Below are 15707 nucleotides of genomic sequence, written 5' to 3' on the forward strand. Positions count from 1 at the left end.
AGATCGGCCAATAGGAAAGCGCGGCGGTGCGCACGTGCGGCGAGGCCACGCCCGCGGTGGGCGGGGCCGGGCGCGCGGCGGCAGCGGGAACCGGCCCGGAGGTTCGGGGGGCCCGGGAGGGGCTCGGCCACGCCCCCTCTTAAAGGGGCCGCGTCGCTTTTTGGGGCGGATTTTGGGGATTTTTGGGGGGTCCTGAGGGGATTTTGGGGGGCGGGGAGGGGTTGGAGGGCTGGGGGTGTGGGGGTGGATCAGGGGTTGGGGGGGGCTCAGCTCTGAGGGGGGCTCCGGTTTTGGCGGGTTCAGATATGGGGGGGGGCTCAGTTTGGGGGGGATTTTGGGGAATTTCGTGGAATTTGGGGGAATTTTGGGGGTCTCTGATCCCGTTTTTTCCTTCTCCCCCTCAGATGCTTTCCCAGCTCTTCATCCTCAGCTCCAAGGGGGACCCCCTGATCCACAGGGACTGTATCCCCCAAAACAGCCCCAAATCCTCCCGAAATCACCCCAAAATCCACCCCGGGACCCCAAATCTGCCCGCAAACCCCTTCAGACCCCTCTTAACCTTCTCAGGATCCCCAAACCCCCTCAGGACCCCTAAACCTCCCAAACCCCCCCCACCCCAGGACCCCCCAATTTTCCTTGACCCCCACCCAGGACCCCCCAAAGTCCCCCAAACCCCCCAGGATCCCAAAATCCCCCAAACTCCCCCAAATTTCCTTGGCCCCCCTCAAATCCCTCTAGGACCCCCAAACCCCCCCGGGACCCCTCAAATTCCCCTAAACCCCCCAGTACCCCAAAATCCTCTAAATTTCCTTGACTCCCCCCCCCCCACAGTCCGTGGGGACCCCAAATGTCCCCCCCAGGACCCCCCAAAATCCCCCAGTTTTCCCCCAAATTTCCTTGATCCCTCACTAGTACCCCCAAACCCCCCCTCCCCAGGAGCCCCCAAATTCACCCCAAATTAACTCAATCCCCCCCACATCCCCCCCAAATTCCCCCCAATTTCCCTTGACCCCCCTCAGAAGCCCCAAATTCCCCCAAATTCCCCCCATTTTCCCTTGACCCCCTCAGAACCCCAAAATTCCCCCCAAATACCCCCAATTTCCCTTGACCCCCCCCTCAGAAGCCCCAAATTCCCCCAGATTCCCCCCAATTTCCCTTGACCCCCCTCAGAACCCCCAAATTCCCCCAAATTCCCCTAATTTTCCTTGATCCCCCTCAGAAGCCCCAAATTCCCCCAAATTCCCCCCAATTCCCCCCCAATTTCCCTTGACCCCCCTCAGAAGCCCCAAATTCCCCCAAATTCCCCCAATTTCCCTTGATCCCCTCAGAACCCCCAAATTCTCCCCATTTTCCCTTGATCCCCCTCAGAAGCCCCAAATTCCCCCAAATTCCCCCCAATTCCCCCCCAATTTCCCTTGACCCCCCTCAGAAGCCCCAAATTCCCCCAATTTCCCTTGACCCCCTCAGAACCCCCAAATTCTCCCCATTTTCCCTTGATCCCCCTCAGAAGCCCCAAATTCCCCCAAATTCCCCCCAAATTCCCCCCAATTTCCCTTGACCCCCCTCAGAACCCCCAAATTCCCCCAAATTCCCCCCAATTCCCCCCCAATTTCCCTTGACCCCCCTCAGAAGCCCCAAATTCCCCCCAATTCCCCCCAATTTCCCTTGACCCCCTCAGAACCCCCAAATTCTCCCCATTTTCCCTTGACCCCCCTCAGAACCCCCAAATTCCCCCAAATTCCCCCCAAATTCCCCCCAATTCCCCCCATTTTCCCTTGACCCCCCTCAGAAGCCCCAAATTCCCCCCAAATTTCCCCAAATTCCCCAAATTTCCCCAAATTCCCCCAAATTCCCCCAAATAATTCCCCCCAATTTCCCTTGACCCCCCCTCAGTCCGCGGGGACCCCCCCCGCGCGCCGCGTGACGTCACGGAGCTGTTCTACCGCGCGCTCTCGGCCGCGCGCGGGGAGCAGCCCCCGGTGTTCGTGGTGCGCTTGGGGCAAATTCAGCGCATTTCGGGCAAATTCGCCCGAGCCTGGGCAGTCCCGGGGGGCTGGGGGCCCGGGGGGGGGGGGCTGGGGACGGTTTGGGGGGGTTTAGGGAACTTCTGAGGGGATTTGGGGCCATTCTGAGGGGAATTTGAGGGGTTTTGGGGGGATTTCTGAGGGGATTTGGGGCCATTCTGAGGGGAATTTGAGGGGGATTTTGAGGGGTTCTGAGGGGGTTTTGGGAGAATTTGGGGGTGTTTTGGGGATTTGAGGATTTTAAGGGTCCTGGAGGGGTTTTGGAGAGGTTTTTGGGGGGATTTTGGGGAGGTTTTGAGGGGATTTTGGGGGGATTTGGGGCGCATTTTGCGGGGGATTTTTGAGGGGGATTTGGGGCGCATTTTGCGGGGGATTTCTGAGGGGGATTTGGGGGGATTTCGAGGTAATTTGGGGGTTTTTGAGGCATTTGAGAATTTTTGGGGTCCTGGAGGGGTTTTTGGGAGGTTTTTGGGGGCATCCGGGGGGATTTGGGGAAATTTTGGGTAAGTTTTGAGGGGATTTTTGGGAGATTTGGTGGAGATTTTGGGGGGAATTGTGAGGGGAATTTGAGGGGGATTTTGGGGGGTTCTGAGGGGATTTTGGGAGAATTTGGGGGATTTGGGGATTTTTGGATGGATTTTAGGGGGTCCTGGAGGGGTTTTGGGGAGGAATTTTGGGGAATTGGGGGCGTTCTGAGGGGGATTTGAGGGGCCATTTTGAGGGGATTTTGGGTGAATTTTGAGGAATTTTGGGTGGATTTTGGGTGAATTTTGAAGAGGATTTTAGGTGAATTTTGAGGGGATTTGGGTGAATTCTGAGGGGATTTTGGGTGGATTTAATGGGATTTTCGGCAGGTTATTACAGAATGCCATGTGAATTTTCAGGATTTGGGTTTTTTGGGGTGGATTTTTGGGTGTTTTTGGGGGTTCCTGAGGACTCTGTGCCCGCAGACCCTCGGGGGGCTCCACTTTGCCCATGTCAGGCACGGGGGGCTCTTCTTTGGGGCCACCACCGAGGGCGACGCCTCGCCCTTCACCGTCATCGAGTTCCTCAACAGGTAAAACCCAAATTCGGGGATTTTGGGGGGATTTTGGGCTCAAATTTGGGGATTTTGGACTGGAATCTGAGCTGGATTTTGGGCAGGATTTCGGGGGTTTTGGGCTGGATTTTGGGCTGGATTTTGGGGATTTTTGCCTGGATTTTGGGCTGGATTTTGGGTTGGATTTTGGGGATCTTGGGTGCAATTTTGGGCAAGATTTTGGGCAGGATTTTGTGCAGGATTTTAGGGATTTTGGGGGGGGATTTCGGGCTGGATTTTGGGCTGAAATTGGGAGATTTTGGGCTGGATTTCGGGCAGGATTTTGGGGATTGCTGGGCAGGGTTTTGGGCTGGAATTTGGGGAATTTTTGGGGATTCCTGGGCAGGGTTTTGGGCTGGATTTCGGGGATTTTTGGGGATTTTGGGCTGGAATTTCAGGGTTTTGTATCCCCAGGCTGGTGACGCTGCTCAGGGATTTCTGCGGCCCCCTGAGCGAGAAGAGCCTGGGAATGAACCTGGGGCTGGTGGGGGAGCTGCTCGAGGAACTGGTGGTAACTGGGATAAACTGGGAGCAACTGGGACAAACTGGGATAAACTGGGAGCGACTGGGACAAACTGGGATAAACTGGGAGCGACTGGGAGGGACTGGGATAAACTGGGAGGGACTGGGACAAACTGGGATAAACTGGGAGCGACTGGGAACGGCACTGGGATAAACTGGGAGCAACTGGGATAAACTGGGATAAACTGGGAGTGACTGGGAACGGCACTGGGATAAACTGGGAGCGACTGGGATAAACTGGGAGCAACTGGGAGTGGCACTGGGATAAACTGGGAGGGACTGGGAGTGGCACTGGGATAAACTGGGAGGGACTGGGAGGGAATTTGGGGGAACTGGGATGAACTGGGAGTTACTGGGGAGCCCCGTTGGGGCCAACCTGGAGGCTCCTCAGGCCATTTCGGGCTTCCTGGACCCCCCCCAAATCCCTCAAAATCCCCCCAAATTCCTCTGAATTTTCAAATTTCCCAGATTTTACCTCAAAATTCCCCTAAAATCCCCCAAATTCCCAGATTTTGTGCCAAAATCCCCCAGATTCACCAATTTTACCCCCAAATTCCTGGCTTTTGCTCTGCATTCCAGGATTTTACCCCCAAATCCAGGATTTTGTCCCCAGATTCCAAGATTTCGCCCTCAAATTCCCAGGTTTTACCCCAAAACCCCCCCGCCCCAAAATCCCCCCAAATCCCCCGTTTTTACCCCCAGATTTCACCCCAAAATTCCCCAATTTCAGCCCAAAAATTCCCTCCAAATTCCCAGATTCTGCCCCAAAATTCCCGGGTTTCGCCCCAGATGCCCAGATTCCCCCCAAATGCCCGGATTCCCCCCAAATGCCCAGATTCCCCCCCAGATGCCCAGATTCCCCCCAAATGCCCAGATTCCCCCCCAGATGCCCAGATTCCCCCCAGATTCCCCCCAAATGCCCGGATTCCCCCCCAGATGCCCAGATTCCCCCCAAATGCCCAGATTCCCCCCAGATTCGCCCCAAATGCCCAGATTCCCCCCAAATGCCCGGATTCCCCCCAAATGCCCAGATTCCCACCAGATTCCCCCCAGATTCGCCCCAAATGCCCAGATTCCCCCCAGATTCCCCCCAGATGCCCAGATTCCGCCCAGATTTCCCCCCAGATTCCCCCCAGATTCCCCCCAGATTCCGCCCAGATTTTGCCCCAAATGCCCAGATTCCCCCCAGATCCCCCCCAAATGCCCAGATTCCGCCCAGATTCCGCCCAGATTCCCCCCAAATGCCCAGATTCCGCCCAGATTCCGCCCAGATTTCCCCCCAGATTCCCCCCAGATTTCCCCCCAGATGCCCAGATTCCGCCCAGATTCCCCCCAGATTTTGCCCCAAATGCCCAGATTCCCCCCAAATGCCCGGATTCCCCCCAGATTCCCCCCAGATTCGCCCCAAATGCCCAGATTCCCCCCAGATTCCCCCCCAGATGCCCAGATTCCGCCCAGATTCCCCCCAGATTCCCCCCAGATTTTGCCCCAAATGCCCAGATTCCCCCCAAATGCCCAGATTCCCCCCAGATTCCCCCCAGATTCCCCCCAGATTCCGCCCAGATTCCCCCCAGATGCCCAGATTCCGCCCAGATTTCCCCCCAGATTCCGCCCAGATTCCCCCAGATTCCCCCCAGATTTTGCCCCAAATGCCCAGATTCCCCCCAAATGCCCAGATTCCCCCCAGATGCCCAGATTCCGCCCAGATTTCCCCCCAGATTTCCCCCCAGATTTCCCCCAGATTCCCCCCAGATTCCCCCCAGATTCTGCCCAGATTCCCCCCAGATTTCCCCCAGATTCCGCCCAGATTCCCCCAGATTCCCCCCAATGCCCGTTTCCCCCGTTCCCCGTTCCTCCCCGCCTGCAGGACTTCGGGCACATCCAGAGCACGAGCCCCGAGCTGCTGCGCTGCCTGGTGCACTCGGAGCCCGAGGCCCCCAGAGCCTTCAGCCTGCTGGACCTGGGCTCCGTGGGGCTGGTGAGCCCCAACCCTGAAACACAGCATGGGGGGGGAAAATAACCAACATTCCTGGGAAAATCACCCCAAAAGTTCCTGGGGAAAACCCCAAAATTCCCGGGACAAAAAACCCCCAAAGCTTCTTGGACAAAGTCCCTAATTCCTAGGAAAAAACCCCAAATTCCTGGGGAAAAGCCCTGAAAATTCGTGGGGAAAAACCCCAAAACTCCTGATAAAAAAAAAAAAAAACCAAAATTCCTGGGGAAAATAAAGAACATTCCTGGGGAAAAAACCCAGAAATTCCTGGGAAAAACCCAAAAAAATTCCTGGGAAAAAAAACCCCCTGAAATTCTTGGGGAAAAAAAAACCAAAATTCCCGGAAAAAAAAAAAAGCCCAAATTTCCTGGGAAATACCCCAAAATTTCTGGGAAAAAACCCATGAAAATCCCAGGAAAAACCCCTAAAACTCCTGGGAAAAATCCCAAAATTTCTGGGACAAAAAACCCCCAAAATTTCTGGGAAAAACCCTAAAATTCCTGGGGAAAAAAAACACCCCAAAATTCCTGGGAATAAAATCCAGAAATTCCTGGAAAAAAAAACAAAACCAAAAATCCCAGGAAAAAAAGCCCTCTGAAATTCCTGGGGAAAAAAACCCCTAAATTTCTGGGGGAAAACCCAAAATTTGTGGGACAAAAAAAAAAAAAAAAGAAAATTCCTGGGAAAAACCCCAGAAATTCCTGGGGAAAAATACCCAAAAATTCCTGGGGAAACCCCCAAAATTCCCAGGAAAAGCCCCAAAATTTCCAGGGGGAAAAAAACCCCCAAATTCCTGGGAAAAAAAAACCCAAAATTCCTGGGCGAAAAACCCCAGAAATTCCTGGGAAAAGAAGAAAATTCCCTAAAAATTCCCAATTTTTGTGTTTTGCAGTTCGGGGCGGAGACGCAGCAGAGCCGGGTGGTGCCGGGGGGGGCGGCCACCAGACCCCTCCCCCCGCCCAGGGGAGACCAGGTGGGAGCCAAAATCCCCCAAATTCCCCAAAATTCCTGAAATTCCAGCCCAGAATTCCCAAATTCCCCAAAATTCCCACTTGGATTTGCTCAAAATTGGGGGAATTTTGCTCAAAAGTCGCTCAAAATTCACCCAAATCCAACCCCCAAAAAATCGCCAAATCCCAAAGAAGTCCCCAAAAATTTAAAAAAAAAAAAAAAAATCCCTATAAATAAAAAAATGTTCTCAAAAAATCATCCCCAAAAAATCCCCCATAATTCCATGGAAAATCCCCCAAAATTGCCCAAAAATCCCCCCCTCCCAAATCCCCCATAATTCCATGAAAAAAAATCACAAAAAATTATTCAAAACTCCCCTGAAAAATTCCCAAGAAATAATAAAAAAAGTCCCCCAAAAAGTCTTAAAATTTTTCCCAAAACCCCAAAAAAATCACCCCAAAAATATCCCCAAAATCCCCCTAATTCCATGAAAATTCTCAGGTTTCTTCAAAATTCCCCAAAAATCCACCCCAAAAATAAAAAAAAAAAATCCCCAAAACCCCCAAAAATTCCCCAAAAACAAACTAATAAAAACCCTCAAAAAATAACCCCAAAAATCCCTAAAATAACCCAAAATTCCCAATTTCACCCCAAACTCTGCAGCCGCCCAAGTCCGAGGTGTTCGTGGACGTCCTCGAGCGCCTCTCGGTCGTCATCGCCGCCAACGTGAGCCCAGAAACCCCAAAATTCCCCCAAAAACCCCAAAAATGCCAATTCCGAGCCCAAATTTGGCTTTTTCACCCACACTTGGCATTTCTGGGGCAGGGCACCCCCTGAAGGTCCCAAAAATGCCAATTCCGAGCCCAAATTTGGCTTTTTCACCCCACACTTGGCATTTCTGGGGCAGGGCACCCCCCTGAAGGTCCCCAAAAACCCCAAAAATGCCAATTCCGAGCCCAAATTTGGCTTTTTCACCCCACACTTGGCATTTCTGGGGCAGGGCACCCCCCTGAAGGTCCCCAAAAACCCCAAAAATGCCAATTCCGAGCCCAAATTTGGGTTTTTCACCCACACCTGGCATTTCTGGGGCAGGGCACCCCCCTGAAGGTCGACGTGCAGGGCGAGATCCGCCTCAAGTCCTACCTGCCCCCCTGCACAGGTAAACCCCAAATTTGGGGCAATTCTGGGCTTTGCTGGGGGGGTCTGGAATCTCTGGGGGTGCCTGAAAAAATTGGGGGGAGGAAAAAAAAATGAAATTTGGGCGGTTTTGAGGGGGAAATTCTGATTTTGGGGGGGGAAATAAATCGGATTTTGGGAGGGAAATATCTGATTTTAGGGGGGAAAATTCAATTTTTGGAGGGGAAAATCAAAATTTTGGGAGAGAAAAATAAAATTTGGGGGTTTTGGAAGGGAAAAATCTGATTTGGGGAGGGGAAAAGCCAATTTTGGGAGGGGAAATCCAATTTTGAGGGGTTTGGGGGAGAAAATGTCAGGGTTTTTTTGAGGGGGAAGCCCCAAAATTTGGGTGGTTTTGGGGGAAAAAAGTCCAAATTTGGGTGAAATTCTAAAGTGTAGGGGATTTGTGAGGGGAAATAATAATTTAGGAAGAGTTTGGAGGAAAAAATCCAAAATTTTGGGGGAAGTGGGGAGGAAAAAAGCCAAATTTTGAGGGAAAAGGCCAAATTTTAGGGGTTTTGGGGAGGAAAAAATCCCAAATTTTGGGGAAAAATCCAAAATTTGGGAGGGTCTGGGGGGTTCCTGAGAGGTTAAAGTGGATTTTGGGGAGAAATTTGGGGGTTTTGGAGGGAATTTGTGGGGAATTTCAGAGAATTTTGGGAGAATGAAAGGGAATTTCGTGAGGGCAAAAGGTCCTGGAAGGGGAAAAAAAGGCGGGAAAAGGGAATTTGGGGGAGTTGTGAGGGAATTTTGGGGGGATTTGAGGGAATTTTGGAGGATTTGGGAATCCTGGAATGATTGTGGAGGGTCCGAAAAATTTTGGGGGGAATTCTGAGGAAATTTGGGGGAATTTTGAGGGAATCTGGGGAAATTTTTGGAGAATAAAGGGAATTTTGTGAGGGCAAAAGGTCCTGGAAGGGGGAAAAAAGGCGGGAAAAGGGAATTTGAGGGAATTTCTCGGGAGTCTGGGGGCATTTGGGACACTTGGAATGATTCTGGTGGGTCCTAAAAATTTTGGGGGCATTTTGAGGGAATTTTCGGGGAGGATTAAAGGGAATTTCGTGAGGGCAAAAGGGTCCTGGAAGGGGAAAGAAGGGCAGGAAAAGGGAATTTGGGGCAATTTTGAGGGAATTTTTGGGGGATTTTGAGGGAATTTTAGGGTCCAGGGGATACTTGGCGATCCCAAGAATATTTTGGGGGTCTTGGGTGCATTTTTGGGGGGTCCCGGGTGGGTTTTGGGGTCCCTGACCCCCTCTTTGTGCCCCCAGAGCTGCGGATCGGCCTCACGGAGGAATTCTGTGTGGGAAAATCGGAGCTGAGGGGTGAGACCCCCCCAGAATTAATGGGGACCCCAAAATCCTCCCCAAAATCCCCGCCAGGACCCCAAACCCCCAAAAATCCTGAAAATCCCCCTCCAAATCCCCCCAAATTCCCTTTTCCCGCCTTTTTTTTACCCTTCCAGGACCCTTCTCCCCTCACAAAATTCCCTTTCATTTCCCCAAATTTCTCCCAAAATTCCCCCAAAAATCCCAAACTTTCCCTCAAAATTCCCACTTCCCCCTTCTTATCACCTTTTAAACCCCTATTTTATCCCCCAAAATTCCATTTTCCCCCATAAAAATTCTCTTCAAACAGCTCCAAACCCCCTCAGACCCCTCAGATCTCCCAGAATTTTCTGGAATTTTCCAGAATTCCTGAATTTCCCCTTCCCCTCACCTTTCAAACCCCTCCAAAAATTCCATTTTCCCCCCTAAAAATCCACTTCAAACACCCCAAAACCCCGTCAGACCCCTGAAATCTCTCAGAATTTTTCTGGAATTCTCTAGAATTTTCCAGAATTCCTGAACTTTCCCAAAAATTCCCAAATTCTCTCCTCCCACCACCTTTCAAACCCCTCCCAAAATTCCCTTTTTTCCCCTAAAAGCCCACGTGAAACGCCCCAAACTCCCCGAGCTGTGGGGATTTGGGGAATTTGGGGTTTTGCGGGCGGTTCCGGAAGGTTCCGTGCCCGGCAGGGTACGGCACGCCGGTGCGCGCGGACGACGTTTGGTTCCACAGCTCCGTGCGCCTCGACGACTTCGGCTCCGAGCGCGTGCTCAGGGTCACCCCCAACCCCGGCGAGGTGAAACCACGGGAATTTGGGAAAATGGGGGGAAAATGGGATTTTTGGGGGATTTTTTAGGGGAAAAAATGGGATTTTTCAGGGGTTTTTGGAAGACTTTTTAAGGGAAGAAATGGGACTTTTGAGGGGAATTTTTAGGGGAAAAATGGGATTTTTCAGGGGTTTTTTTTTTGAGGAAAAATAGGATTTTTTAGGGGCAATAAAAGGGATTTGGGTGGGATTTTTGGGAGTTTTCTTAGGGAAGAAATGGGATTTTTAGGGGAAAAATTGGATTTTTTGGGGGATTTTTTAGGGGAAAAAATGGGATATTTCGGGGATTTTTTTAGGGAAGAAATGGGATTTTTGAGGGATTTTTTAGGGGAAAAAAAGGGATTTTTGGGAGATGGTTTTAGGAAAGAAATGGATTTTTTTTGTGGGGGGGTTTAGGGGGAAAAAGGGATTTTGGGAGGATTTTTGGGAGATTTTTTTTTTTTAGGGAAGAAATGGGATTTTTCAGGGATTATTTTTAGGGGAAAAATGGGATTTTTCAGGGGATTTTTTTAGGGAAGAAATGGGGTATTTTAGGGGAAAAAAATGGGATTTTGGGGGGATTTTTGGAGATCTTTTCCAAGGGAAAATGGGATTTTTCAGGGGAAAAAATGGGATTTTTCAGGGATTGTTTTTGAGGAAAAAAAAAAGGGATTTTGGGGGGATCTTTTAGAGGAATAATGGGATTTTTCAGGGATTTTTTTGAGGAAAAAAGGATTTTGGGGGGATTTTTGGGAGTTTTTCTAGGGAAGAAATTGAATTTTTGATTTTTTTTTTAAGGGGAAAAACTGAAATTTTAAGGGGATTTTTTTGGCTGGGGGAATGGGACATTTTTGGGGGAAAAAAGGGATTTTAAGGAGATTTCTCAGAGGGAGAAAAGTGAATTTTAAGGGTAAAAAAAAGGAAGAAAAAGGGGATTTTTTGCGGGGGGGGGGGAAGGGGATTTTAACGGTGAAAAAAGCGGGGTTTCAGAGCTGTGGGTATTTCTGTGGTATTTTCTGATAAATCCATTCCAGATGACGCTGATGCGGTACCAGGTGCTGGACGAGCTCCCGGCGCCGCTGCCCTTCCGCCTCTTCCCCTCCCTGCACGCCGACGGCGGCGCCAGGTGGGTGCGCCCGCGCTCGAGCGTTTGGGGCCGTCTGGGGCATTTTTAGGATTTTTCTGGGCTTTTTTGGGGGATTTTTTTCCTGCTTCCTTTTGTATTTTTCAGGGATTTTTTTTTTTTTTTTTTCCTGGGATTTAAAAAAATTTTAAAATATTTTTTTTCTGATTTTTTTCTGTTTTTTTTTTTGAGGCTTCTTTAGCAATTTTTTAGGAGTTTTTAGGCGCTTTCTTATGTGACCTTTAGGGGGGTTTTGGGGGGGATTTTTAGGGTTTTTTTTTGTGGATTTTTTTTTTTTTTTTTGAGGAATTTTGGGGTGATTTTTATGGATTTTTGGAGGATTTTTTTCTGCATTTTTAGGATTCTTTTCTGTGGATTTTTTGGAGTTTTTTTGGGAATTTTTTGGGGTGGTTTTCTGATTAGTTTTTCCCTGTTTCTAAAGGTTTTCGTTTCTGCAACTTTTGGGATTTTCAGGGATTTTTTTTTGGGTCTTTGGTGACTTTTTGTAATTTTTTGAGAGCTTTTTAGTGATTTTTCCCAATTTCTTAGTTTTTCTCCCCGTTTTTAGGAATTTTTCCCATTTTTGCCTTTTCCCCCAGGATCCGCCTGTACCTGAAGCTGCGCTGTGACCTCCCCCCAAAAAGGTGAAATTTGGGGCAAATTTGGGAATTCCTGGGAGAATCCTGGGATTTTCAGCCACCTGGGACTCCCAAAACTCCCCAAAAATCCCAAATTCACCCCAAAATTCCCAAATTTCCCCAAAATTCCCCAATTTGCCCCAATTCCAGCCACGCCGTCAACGTCTGCCTGCGGCTGCCAGTGCCCAAAGGCGTCTCCAGGTGGGAATTTTGGGGATTTTGGGGATTTTGGGGGAATTTTGGGATTCTGGGGAGTCCTGGGGGCTGAATCCCAAATTTTGGGTGGAATGTGGGGGAATTTTGAGGGGTTTTGGGTGGATTTTCAGGGAATTCGGAGCAGATTTTTTGGGAATCTTGAGGGGATTTTTGGGACTTTGGGATCTGGGGGAATTTTGGGATCAAATCCCAACTTTTGGGGTGGAATCCAAGAGGATTTTGGGTGAATTTTCAGGGATTTTGAAGTAGATTTTTCGGGAACCTCAAAGGGAATTTTGGGGAATTTTTGGGATTCTGGGATTTGGGGGAGAAGTTTAGGATTTGTGGGGGAACTTTGGGAATAAAACCTGAATTTAGGGGCTGAATCTGAGGAAATTTTGAAGGATTTTGGGTGAATTTTCAGGGATTTTGAAGTAGATTTCTTGGGAACTTCAAGGGGATGTTTGGGTGAATTTTTGGGATTTGGGCTGGAATTTTAGGATTTGTGGGGGATTTTGGGAATAAAACCTGAATTTAGGGGCTGAATCTGAGGGAATTTTTAGGGGTTTTGGGTGAATTTTTGGGTATTTTGAACTGAATTTTTTGGGAAACTCTGGGGAATTTTTGGGATTGTGGGATTAGGGGTGGAGTTTTGGGATTTTGGGTGGGAATTTCAGGATTTAACCCCAATTGCCCCCCAGCCTCTCCCAGGAGCTGAGCAGCCCCGACCAAGCGGCCGAGCTGGACCTGGGCTCGCGCAGCATCCGCTGGCAAATCCCCAAAATGCAGGGGGGCTCCCAGCTCTCGGCTCTCTTCAAGGTCAGCATGCCCAAAATAAATCCCCAAAATCCCCAAAAATCCCCCCAAAAATCCCCCAAAAAGCAAAAAAAAAAATCACAAAAATTTCCAAAAAAATTCACAAAAAATCCCCCCAAAATGCAGGGGGGCTCCCAGCTCTCGGCTCTCTTCAAGGTCAGCATGCCCAAAATAAATCCCCAAAAATCCCCCAAAAAATTCCCCCAAAAAGCAAAAAAAAAAATTCACAAAAAATTCCAAAAAATTCCCCCAAAATGCAGGGGGGCTCCCAGCTCTCGGCTCTATTCAAGGTCAGGATTCCCCCAAAAATAATTCCCCAATATGCCAAATATTCCCCAAAATCCCCCCAAAATAAAAATCCCCCCAAAAAATCCTGAAAAAATGACAAAAAATCCCAAAAAGATCCCCCAAAAATTCCAGAAAATTTTCCCAAAATTCCAAAATAATTCCCAGATTTTCAAATTCCAGCTGGAGGTGCCCATTTTGAGTCGGTGCTGGCGCCTGGAGCTGGGCCCTGCCCACAGCTCCTTCCAGCTCCCAGATCCTGCAAAACATTCCCCAAAAACCACCAAAAACCTCAAAAAATTCCCCCAAAATTCCCCAAAACCTGAAATACCTTAAAAATCCCCAAAACCCCCAAGAAGTCCCCAAAAGCATCACAATAAATTCCCCAAAATCCCAAAAAATTCACACAAAATCACCCAAAAATCCCACAAAATTCACACAAAATCACAAAAAAATGGCTGAAAAAAATCACAGAACATTCCCAAAAAATCCCAAAAATCCTGAAAAATCCCCAAATTCCTTTTGCAGCTGGAAGTTCCGTGTCTGAGCCCTGCCCACGGCTCCTTCCAGCTCCCGGCCCATTCCTGCTCGGGGCTCCCAAAAACCACAGATACCCAAAAATTCCCCCCAGAATCCCTCAAAAAAATTCCCCAAAAAATATCCCTCAAACTCCAAATACCCTAAATATCCTAAAAGCACCCCCAAAATACTCCCAAAAAATCACAATAAATCACAAAAAATCCCCAAAAATCGGCAAAACATTGTGAAAAATCACCGAAAAAATCCCCAAAAAATGCCCAAAAAATGCCCGAAATTGCCGATTTTTTTGAATTGCAGCTGGAAGTTCCGTGCCTGAGCCCCTGCTGGCGCCTGGAGCTGGGCCCTGCCCACGGCTCCTTCGAGCTCCCGGCCCACTCCTGCTCGGGGCTCCGCGTTCGCTTCCTGCGGCTCTCGGGGGCGCCGGGGCAGCGCTGGGTGCGCTACCTGAGCCACAGCGACTGCTACGTGCTCAGGCTGTGAGAGAGAATGTTCCGGAACCTTCCTGAACCTTCCTGAACCTTCCTGAACCTCCCAGCCTGATCCACAGCGACTGCTACGTGCTCAGGCTGTGAGAGAGAACCTTCCAGAACCTTCCTGAACCTTCCTGAACCTCCCAACCTGAGCCACAGCGACTGCTACGTGCTCAGGCTGTGAGAGAGAATGTTCCAGAACCTTCCTGAACCTTCCTGAACCTCCCTGAACCTCCCAGCCTGAGCCACAGCGACTGCTACGTGCTCAGGCTGTGAGAGAATGTTCCAGAACCTCCCAGAACCTCCCAGAACCTTCCTGAACCTCCCAGCCTGAGCCACAGCGACTGCTACGTGCTCAGGATGTGAGAGAGAATGTTCCGGAACCTTCCTGAACCTTCCAGAACCTCCCAACCTGAGCCACAGCGACTGCTACGTGCTCAGGCTGTGAGAGAATGTTCCGGAACCTCCCAGAACCTCCCAGAACCTTCCTGAACCTCCCAGCCTGAGCCACAGCGACTGCTACGTGCTCAGGATGTGAGAGAGAACCTGAGAGAACATTCTGGAACCTTCCTGAACCTTCCTGAACCTGCCAGAACCTCCCAGCCTGAGCCACAGCGACTGCTACGTGCTGAGAATGTGAGAGAGAACCTTCCAGAACCTTCCAGAACCTTCCTGAACCTTCCAGAACCTCCCAACCTGAGCCACAGCTACTGCTACGTGCTGAGAATGTGAGAGAGAACCTTCTGGAACCTTCCAGAACCTCCCAGAACCTTCCAGAACAAACCTGACCCGCAGCGACTGCTACGTGCTGAGGCTGTGAGAGAGAACCTTCCGGAATAAATGGGGAATTCCTGCGAAATTCCCAAAAAATTCCTGTGAAAATCCCGGAAAAAAAACGGCCCAGAAATGACGGAGGTGTTGGTGTTGTTATTGGGGAAAAATGGGGAAAAAATGGAGAAAAAAGGGGTGGGAAGTTCAATATTCTGCTCTCAAAACAGCATGGGAAGAGGAGAAGGAGAGGAGGAAACCCAAAATATTTGGGAAACATCCCAGAATTCCAGAGAAATTCCCCTGAAATTCCAGCAGAATTCCCAAAAAAACCCAGCCCAGAAACGGTGGCAGTTGTGTTTTTATTGAGGCAAAAAGGGAAAAAAAGGGGTGGAAAATTCAGGATTCTGAGGTCAGAAAGTACAGAAAGAGAAGGGAGGGTGGGAACCCCAAAATTCTGGGAAAAGACCCCGAAACTCCCAAGAAATTCCAGAGGAATTCCCAAAGAAACGAGCCCAGAAACGAAGGAGCTGCTGCAGATTTTTATTGGGGAAACTTGGGGTGAAAATGGCAAAAAACGGGAAAAACCTGAGGGGGAATTTTGGGATTTCACCCTCAGAACGGCTGGAATGAAATAAAGGGTGGCAAACCCAGAACGTTTGGGCTATATCCCAGAAATTCCCAAAAAACTTCCAAAATTCCCCATTTGTAACTGGAAAGGGCCCAGATTTTGGGTAAAAACCCCAAAAATGGGAAAAAACTGCGAGGGAATTTGGGATTTCCATTCCCAGAAAATCTGGAGGGAAATAAAGGGTGGGAACCCCAAAATATTTGGGATAAATCCCAAAAATTCTCCAAAAATGGCCCAAAAAGCTCCAGTTTGGAATTTGAACTGGGAAAAATGAGAAATTTTGGGCTGAAAACTCCAAAAAAATGGGAAAAAACTCCAAGGAAAATCTGGAATTCTGGCTTCAGAACGTCTGGAAAGAGAACAGAG

General features: G+C 49.5%; 2 protein-coding genes across 2 annotated transcripts in view; one reads left to right on the plus strand and one right to left on the minus strand.

The window, feature by feature from the left end:
• Window positions 1–63: 63 nt before the first annotated feature.
• AP4M1 (adaptor related protein complex 4 subunit mu 1) lies at window positions 64–14081 on the plus strand. The gene is made up of 16 exons (XM_058822998.1): window positions 64–101; window positions 405–462; window positions 1894–1988; window positions 2975–3081; window positions 3517–3613; window positions 5492–5602; window positions 6510–6590; window positions 7232–7294; window positions 7661–7727; window positions 9013–9066; window positions 9760–9866; window positions 10910–11001; window positions 11598–11642; window positions 11787–11837; window positions 12533–12650; window positions 13770–14081. The coding sequence occupies exons 2-16, from the start codon at window positions 405–407 to the stop codon at window positions 13950–13952; spliced, it is 1329 nt and encodes a 442-aa protein (XP_058678981.1). The 5' UTR covers window positions 64–101; the 3' UTR covers window positions 13953–14081.
• Window positions 14082–15277: 1196 nt separating this feature from the next.
• The window catches only part of STAG3 (STAG3 cohesin complex component), a 36843-nt gene continuing 36413 nt past the window's right edge, over window positions 15278–15707 (minus strand). The window contains exon 37 of the mRNA XM_058822926.1: window positions 15278–15690. Coding sequence (XP_058678909.1) covers window positions 15682–15690 — 9 coding nt within the window. The 3' untranslated portion in view covers window positions 15278–15681. The remainder of the gene's footprint in view (window positions 15691–15707) is intronic.

The sequence above is a fragment of the Ammospiza caudacuta genome, chromosome 36 (assembly GCF_027887145.1).
Source record: "Ammospiza caudacuta isolate bAmmCau1 chromosome 36, bAmmCau1.pri, whole genome shotgun sequence".
NCBI classification, from domain to species: domain Eukaryota; kingdom Metazoa; phylum Chordata; class Aves; order Passeriformes; family Passerellidae; genus Ammospiza; species Ammospiza caudacuta.

Bases quoted from the DNA above. Each gene is read 5' to 3' on its own strand.
- AP4M1 (XM_058822998.1), top strand. From the start codon at position 405: ATGCTTTCCCAGCTCTTCATCCTCAGCTCCAAGGGGGACCCCCTGATC. The intron at 3,614-5,491 runs GTAACTGGGATA...CCCCGCCTGCAG, and splicing joins AGCTGCTCGAGGAACTGGTG to GACTTCGGGCACATCCAGAG. The intron at 11,002-11,597 runs GTGGGTGCGCCC...CTTTTCCCCCAG, and splicing joins CACGCCGACGGCGGCGCCAG to GATCCGCCTGTACCTGAAGC.